This window comes from Hippocampus comes, unplaced genomic scaffold, assembly GCF_001891065.2.
Source record: "Hippocampus comes isolate QL1 unplaced genomic scaffold, H_comes_QL1_v1.1 scaffold9, whole genome shotgun sequence".
In the NCBI taxonomy this organism is placed as follows: domain Eukaryota; kingdom Metazoa; phylum Chordata; class Actinopteri; order Syngnathiformes; family Syngnathidae; genus Hippocampus; species Hippocampus comes.
In genome coordinates this window covers 1,447,478-1,456,537 of record NW_017805275.1, presented here as the reverse complement: position 1 = coordinate 1,456,537, position 9,060 = coordinate 1,447,478, and the positions used below count along the sequence as shown (strand labels likewise).

The 9,060-nt window shown below is 41.3% G+C and overlaps 1 protein-coding gene across 3 annotated transcripts in view; it reads left to right on the top strand.

The window, feature by feature from the left end:
- Positions 1-1,461: 1,461 nt before the first annotated feature.
- The window catches only part of LOC109515922 (sodium bicarbonate transporter-like protein 11), a 39,312-nt gene continuing 31,713 nt past the window's right edge, over positions 1,462-9,060 (top strand). For all 3 annotated transcript variants that reach the window (XM_019870056.1, XM_019870058.1, XM_019870055.1), the window contains exon 1: positions 1,462-1,721. In XM_019870056.1, the coding sequence (XP_019725615.1) occupies positions 1,661-1,721 (61 nt within the window). In that variant the 5' untranslated portion in view covers positions 1,462-1,660. The remainder of the gene's footprint in view (positions 1,722-9,060) is intronic.

Genomic DNA, 9,060 nt, shown 5'->3' with positions numbered 1-9,060 from the left:
AAAAACAGTGCTGTTATACAAAGGCTGCCGAGAAGGCGCAACCACCAAGCACCGAGTCTCCTCCTCGATGAATGTCGTGGCCAAAAAATGCTGAAAACAGTCCACATCAGGTCCACACGACGTAACAACAAACACAAAGTTACAAAACAAACACAAAAACAATAAAAAAAGCAAGGCTCATGAGAGCACTTGCCGATGGCTGCCTACTCGGGCGCCATCTTGGACTTCCTATATATATATACACACACACACACACACACACACACACACACACACACACACACACACACACACACACTCTCTCTCTCTCTCTCTCTCTCTCTCTCTCTCTTTCTCTCTCTCTCAATACAGTCATATTCAATTTATACAATTGATTAGAACACTCTGGATCCAGGGGTATACTGATGTTTGATGTGACGCAACAATTAAATACAAGTTTATCCATCCATTTTCCGATCCGCTTATTCTCACAAGGGTCGCGGGGGGTGCTGGAGCCAATCCCAGCTGACTTCGAGCAGTCGGCGGGGTACATCCTGAACCGGTTGCCAGCCAATCGCAGGGCACACAGAAACGAACAACCAGTCGTGCTCACACTCACGCCTATGGACAATTTAGAGTGGTCAATCAGCCTGCCATGCATGTTTTTGGCATGTGGGAGGAAACCAGAGTACCCGGAGAAAAACCACGCAGGCCCGGGGAGAACATGCAAACTCCACACAGGGAGGCCGCAGCTGGAATTGAACCCGGTACCTCTGCACTGTGAGGTCGACGTGCAAACCACTGGACCACTGGGCCGCAGTGCAAGTGTATGATTATGTATAATCAACCCGGTTCAAACGCTGAGAGGCATATATGGTCTGGGGTTGCCCATCCTATTCAAGTGTTTGTTGTCCCCTTAAGTGTCATGGGTGAGCTGGAGGCTATCCCAATTGACATCCTCGACTTGTCGCAGTCCGTCGCATTAAACCAAATATGCATCTTTTGGAATGTCGGAGGTACTCTTGAAAACCCACTCAAGCACAGGGAGAACATACTGTATGCAAACTCCACATAGGGAGCCCAGAATCAAACATAATAACCAGAAGTCATCTTGCCCACAGTTTATACCCAAGAAAAAATAGCTGTACGTTACAATACTCGATATTGAATTAGCCTTCAGTAATCGTGTGCTTTCTCAAAGATGCTTTTCAAAATGATGCCATTTTCTATATGTTATCAATATCGTCTTGTGTAACACGATGTACATAATACGACTGGACTACTTCCCCTGTGTTATTTCAAATCAAGGTAGCCTCACTGGAACGTTTCAGACGAATGTTAAGAGTATCAAATGTGTTCATGGCTTAGCATAGCCGTCAAGTGATATTAGAATAGCAAAGGAGACCCATCCAGCATTGGCTATAGTGCCCTTACACCTTCCTCCCCCATCTACCTGTTTCTCCCCAGTGCTTCCTTATCACCTCTTGCCTCAAAGTGACTGGAAGAGAGAACATTAAGGTGTTACTCATTGGTGGTGCCCGCCCCCCATCTATCTGTGGCCCTCACAGTCTGGAGCTGCCTAACCCAACATTAACTTTGTTTGAGTTTTCTCTCATTGTGGACAAAAGTCTTTTTTAAAATCTCACCGTTTTTTTGAGCCGTTTTGGAAGAGTGTCGCATCATGAAGATGAAAAAGAAAGCCAGTGACACATCAGGAGTCACGCTCAATCGTTTTGCTCAAGGTAAGACTAAAACTATTGTATTAATTTCAGTTGTGTGTGGAACCAAGAAAAAGCCCATCCAAATTTTGAATGCATCAATTGCTGCAAGCATACATCATACTAACCTTTTGTGCTCAAAAGAAACACCATCATCCTGGAAAGTTTGCTCTTCATTTCGACCATTATTGAACTTCTTTAATTTTGCAAAAAGCTACTGGAGTTATGCAACAAAGTAAAACGACATCGTTCTTTATTACTGGTCATGAATTTGGACAATAATGGATCATGGGTGAAAGCAAAACGGAAATCACAATATCAACTATGGGAAGTTGAGGTCCAACAACACGGACCTCCTCGAAGCCATAACGACACTCAGTCAACTCAGCAGGGCTTCAGAAGCTTCAGAGAAAAATATGTGAGATATTCGAGAGGGATTACTTGGTTTACGATGTCGCTTTGTCATATAGCAGGGACGTAAGCCAAATTTGTACGCAAACCAGAATGTACCGTTGTCTATCAGTCACTAACCCAACAGAGTCATAATTCAAGTAAATATTTGTACACAAACATTTCCAAACCATTACATTAAAGAACAATCAAATGAAAGACAATAAGATAAGCATGGTGGTAACCGAGCGTGCCTGCTTGTGCTGCATTTTGACAAACTCTTACTATGCCACTGTCAAAACTTTGTTCATTTTGTGCCAGACGCAACCTCGAAGCATCACGGACTAGGTTGAGGAGCCGGAACTCCTACATTTGAAAAAAGAGGAGTTAATCAAGTTGATTGATTATGAACTAAACAATATAATTTGAACTGGTAGAACACAGTACAGCTTATGATGTCTCTCCAGCACAGTGTAAAATCATAACACAAATCACTATCATTCTCAAGAAGCATTCCTTTAATATGACAAATTGTTCAATATATGTAGTGAAGAAGGATATTCAGAAAACACTTTACAAAAACACGGGAAAGGACAAGGAGTTAGTGTGCCTATGTAATACGTGAAGTGTCTCTTCACAAAATGTAATCGCCAACTACAGGCCCAGGATGCATATTGCAGCTGTTTTCTTTGTCACAAAAATTGATTTGTCACATAATTATTTGTCTTAGCCAACACTGTCGAAAGCGGGTTATGTATGTACCAACTATCGAGCTTAATTAAAAAAAAAAAAAATTCCATTCCACCGATGAATTTCATCACAGCCCGATTCTTTGATGTGATCGATTATCCTGTGGTGTGGGGTGTATTAAGGTTGGTTTTTCCCCATCGGATCTGTTGGAAAACAGTCCCTGCGGATAATCATCCATCCATCCATTATCTGAATCTTAATCCCACAAGGGCCGCGGGCGTGTTGGAGCCTATCCCAGATGTGTTTGGGCAGTACGCGGGGTACACCCTGAACTGGTTGCCAGCCAATCGCAGGGCCCACATCGACAAACAACCAGTCACGTTCACAATGACACCAAGGGACAATTTGAACTGGCCAATCAGCCTGCCATGCACGTTTTTTTGGAATGTGGGAGGAAACCGGAGTACCCGGAGAAACCCACACAGGGACGGGGAGAATATGCAAACTCCACACAAAGAAGGCCGGAGCCAGAATCGAGCCTTGCACCTCTGCACTGTGAGGCCGATGTGCTCACCAGTCGACCACCATGCTGCCCCGGATGCAGATGCCGCTGCTGATATTCCCGAATATTTAAATATTACAATTGCAAATCTTTATGTGTGTGGTCAACACAACATTCGGCGGAGCCATAGTAACCGTGACTGTATCATGGAATGAAACCATAGCCAATTAGCCAGTGACGTGAAGCTCCTGCTGTTGCCCGGCCTTGCTTCTAAAATTGCTTCTTCGACTAATATTTTCCAACAGTCTGAATGCCCTGTAGCACCATGTTGCTTCTCACGGGTCACTCTAAGCATACTGACAGCCATCTGGTCAGAAGGCGGAGTCTCAACCATTGTCAGTTGAGGTATCGCTGTGTGTCTGGTGTTGGGTTTTGATCATCTCATGTACATCACATACTGTCAATAACGCTTTCCTCTCAAATTTGAAAATAACTCCCAATGTTAAAAATAGTTTGTGCTCGATGGCACAATGGGTTTGCTTCACATTGTCACCCCACAGTAAGAAGGTGTGCGCTCATTCTAAATGGGTTTGCAACTATATGTACTTTCTATGTGCCTTTAACTAAACCAAAAGGTCCCTGGTTGGACAAGTGTAGACTGTTGTGACCGGATGCATCCTGTGACTCTTACAAAAGAAGCAGTCTCGCAAAGGGATGTAGGATAAACAATCGAATGGCTGAAGAGGACAATGTGTAGTGTTTTATTTCCTAAATAACCCTTCAATTCTGGTTGCCATCAAAAGTTTCAGCCAGCGGTTAGTTCTTCCTATGTGTAATACTGCATCATGTGTCTGCACATATTTTAATGTTTGACAGGCAAAAAGATAAATTGACACACACCGTGTTGTACATTTATCGGTCTCGGGGGTTAAAATATTATCTACAGACTCATTCAGTAGCACTTATAAGTGATCTAGTGCCTATTTAAAAAAACGAGTGTGCCTGCTGGTTCTCTGCTGCCAACGTTACCTCTTGTGCTCCCACATTTACTTGCCATGGCTGAATTTGTGAGAATGTTGTTTCGCTTAATAATTGTGCCATTGTGAGCTACCTTATGGTTCTATTTGAATCCCATTCAAAATAAAATGCGTGAGTTTTACTGTTTACAGATTTTTTTTCTTTTAAGAATGGTATGGTACTCATCTCACATATTCGCCCATGGTATGTACCAGTACATTTATAACTGTCATAGATTATGGAAAAACAAAGTTTCAGGGAAAACATCCTTTCTGCATGCGTTGTTTTTCTCTGCCTAGTTGCGCCCCTCCCACTGTTCTTTGGAGTTAGATTAATGTGTTACTGTACCATAAGCTCGACAAAGGTTGCCCTTGCACAGAAGATTAGTTTATTAATGCAGCGTTTCATTGCTCATTGTTTAGTGGTCACTGTTTGACCAGCACGGGTGATGGTGAAAGTCCGAACAAGCATGCAGACAACTGAGGGGAAAAGGCGTCTGAATCACCCCAGGGAGAAAGGGGTCATTATTCAGCGAGGGGGCTTTTGTGGGTGAAGCTGCGGGGATTACAATTTGCGGCAGACACCTGAAAACTCAAACACTGGAAAACAGGTTTTCTAAATGCAGACAACGGTCACCTGCAGTCTTTCTCCCACAGAGATCCTGCAAATATGCAGCACGAGACTCGACTCGCATCTACTGCTTTTTACAGAATCATTCATTGAAGCAGGATATTGTCACAACTGTGGATATCCCACAATCAAATGTTTGAATAACATCAGTTTCAGCATCTGGCGTGACGTATGAAATACTTGTTGGACAGCAACACAACATGTTTAGCGAAATGAGCGTGACTGTGAAACCACTGCCTTTTGCACACGTTGTCCGGGCTTTTTTTTACAGCCCTATTACTCCCTCAGAAGGTGGAAAACTTCCAAGACCCATCAATGTAGAGTGATCAAAAGATAGTTTTATAATAAACCCGGAGGACATACTGTACGTGTTCTAACCAATGACAGGCCTTGCATTCATATTGCAGTGAACCCCTGTTCATTGTGGGGGATATTTTCCAGACCAGCCCACAAAAGGTGAAAATCTGCTTTACAGAGGCTCCATCTAGAAAAGCAGCCCCTGTGTGAATGTGCTCATTGGGCCTCATGAAGAGTTCCAATGCAAAAAGAAGTAATCTGCATTTGTTTAAAATTAGGAAAATTAGTCATTTTTATTTTATTTTTTTTTATTTATTATTATTTTTTTTTATTTAGGTTGTTCAAAGTTAATATCAATTAAGAAATAAAGAGGCCTATTAAAAAAAAAAACGTTTTCTCAAAGAGGTACTGTATTTTCGCGACCAATATAGCGTACTGTATTAAAAGGCGCAGTCTGTTACGGGTTTTATTTCTGTATTTAACGCATACGCATTTACACCATACGGTACGGCTCCACATGACAGACTTGTAGAAAGCTAACAAATGTACAGTATATATCTGGGACAGAAAAAAATACACATATTTTATTGAGCTAGTGAAAAAGGCAGTGTTAGTTATTCCAGTTTTAGTCCTGATGCTTCTAGATATTATAAGAATTTGGTGGCAATGGGCTTTGTTTTTAACCTACAACTGCAAGAAGTGATTCCGCTTCAAACTTGGTCCCAGCGGCAAGCTTTAAAAGACAGGTTACAGTAACACTTCAGTCATTGCTCCAGTCAGGCACGGATTTCTGCTTTTTGCGCATTGTCTTCTCTTGCAGAGGGAATGGTGCCAGGTCCCTGTCGAGACTATGAGTTGTGCCACATTTCGAGGAATGAGAGGAAACTCGTTTCTGTATAATCATTAGGTCAATACCTAAACGGAATTATGACTTTACTGTCCAAAATTATTTTTACTCTTGGAAACATACTTCTCTCCTCCCCTAACAGGCAACTTTACATCTCCAACTCTCTGATTTTAATCCCATAATGCATGAGTCGGATGAGTGGCAACGGCTTTTAAAGAGATTAAATTCAACCCCTATAAGGAATGATTTTAGTTTCTCCCCACGACTGTGATGTCAACATCAGATGAGTTGTGAAGTGAATTACTAGGGCAGCAGTAGGACCAAAGAGTTCAAAATTGGACACGCCCACTTCTCGAATATGAGCATGAGAAGAACCTAAGCAGTGAAAAGGATTTAATCTCACACTTGTAAAAAGTTCACGTTGGACTCTGTCCCCAATTAGGTTCATCTGCTGCCAATCTGTGTCCATGAGTTAGTGATTTAAGGCTGGTGTGTGTGTGTGTGTGTGTGTGTGTGTGTGTGTGTGTGTGTGTGTGTGTGTGTGTGTGTGTGTGTTTAAATGATGAATAAGCAGGCAGAATTAAATAAAACAAAGGAAAATGCTGCACCACTGTTTAGTACAAGATCATGAATAGAAATAAATTCAAGACTTGTTCTGTTGAAAATGTCACTCAACCAATGCTTAAAAAAAAAAGAACTCCAGAAAATTACCACTTACATAAATCAGAACAGGAATATTATTTTATTTGAAATATCACCAAATATTTAGAAACTGTACAGTAATCTCAACTATTACCACCCACATACAGTAATTACATTCTGTACATGTAACATGGTCCTGATTTGGTTTTCATGAGCTGTGCTGCCATCTAGAGGCTTTTATGCTGCAAAGTAGGACTAATAATGTTACCGTCTATGGGGGTAGGTGTAAAAAAAAAAAAAAAAAAAAAGAATATCGAGGGAAATTCCATTTAGTTCATTTTTTTCTTCGAAAAGTGAAATTATTTGCTGTTATATTGTGTTATTGTAAGTTATGTTTTTATATCTTAGCTTACCACACAAAAAGTGAAATATGTGAAGCCTTTATTTGTTTCAATTTGATGATTATGCCAAGACAAAAAACAAAAACAAAAAATTCCAGTGTTCCACAATATTTGAATATTTTATGTGACGATAAAACAATCACCTGAAACACACAAATGCGGGCATTCGGAAAAGTCTATTAAAGTAGTATGCCTTCAGTACTTTGTTGGGCCTCCTTCGGCATTAATGACAGCATCAAGGAAACGTGGCATGGCGGCAATCGGCCTCTGGCACAGTTCAAGTGTTATTGCTGCCCAAGTTGCTTTGACATTGGCCTGCAGAGTTTCTGTTCACTCACCTTCCTCTTGGCAATACCCCATATATTTTTAATGGGGTTCAAGTTAGCTGACTTTGCTGGCCAATCAAGTAGTTATGGCTAGTAAACCAGTTATTGGTGATCTTGGTTTTGTGGACAGGAGGCAAATTCTTCTGGGAAATCATATGATTGTCTCCAAAAAGCTTGTTGACAGCGGGAAGCATGTTGTATTCTACATTTCCCAAGAAGACAGGTGCATTGACTGTGGACTTGAGAAAAGACAAATGGACGCATACCAACAAATGACATGGCTCCCCCGACCATAACTGACTGTGGTTAACTACATACTGGACCTCAAGCTTGACTTTTGTCCTTCTCCAGCTTTCTTCCTGACTTTGGGACCTTGATTTCCAAATTAAATGCAAAATTCATTTTCAACTGAAAAGAGGACTTGGGGCCACTGGGCAACAGACCAGTATTTTTTCTCCTTTACCCGGATGCTTCTGACGTTGTTTTCTGTTCAATAATGCCTTAATGCATGGAATTCTACAGCTTTATCTAATGTCATGCAGATGTCTGTATGTGGTGGCTCTTGACGCACTGACCCCATTCTCAATCTACTAATTATCAAGCTCCCCACATTTCTGGATCACCGTAACATGACAATCCTCAATCCTTTTAAGGTTAAGGTCCTTTCGCAATTTCGCACCTTTTCCGGCCACATTTTCCCTCTCTTCTTAAAGCATTGGTACAGTACTGACAACAAAAATAATTATAGAGTAATTCAATATTTTTCAACATGGATTTTTTTCATTAACTTATAAAATAACGCAGCGAACTACTCAAAACGGACTCCTGGGAAGTATTGAATACGCCTTAAAATGTACACATAATATTGTTTAATTTATGATCCTAGGTACGGCGTTAGCATCATTGCTACTTGCAAATGTGCATGATCAAAAGATGACACGATTAATTGGTGCTTTTGTCCGGTGGCTGCCGGCTATTATTGGCTAAATGGCTCATGTTTACGTGGGCAGGCTGTGCAAACACTGCCCACATTTTCATGCTATCCACTTCATCACTTGGGCACTACTTGTTCAAATGATTCAACATGCTTTTTGTATTGCCTTGTTTTTGATGACATACCTTGCACGACGGCTTTCTCCGTGTCGCTCTGGAGATACTGCCACACAAGTGATAGGGAGAAACTTGTCTTGTCAAAATAGCTTCAACTTCGGAGGTTTACCCCAAGTTATTGCTGCTCATCAGCTGCGCGTTTAGCTGTATGTTTGGTCATCGTTACTATTACTTTCAGTTTACTGTTTCTTCTTACATTTATGAGCAGATTCTGTTTAATTCAACCAAGGCTAGACGTAAAAACTGGACTCTGATTGGCTGCAGTTGTGCACATGGCGTACATAGGCTCACAGTTCGCAGCTGGTCACTTAATATCAAGATTCTCAATCATATAATCACCTAGCCCAATTTATATTGCGCTTCAGAAGGTAATCGAATGGGAAGGGAGGTGTGCGGGGGGGCTGATGCCCCCGCCCCAAAAATAAAAACATTGGGGGGTCTGTCGGCCTAATAATAATAATAATAATAATAATAATAATAATAATAATACATTTTATTTATAAGCGCCTTT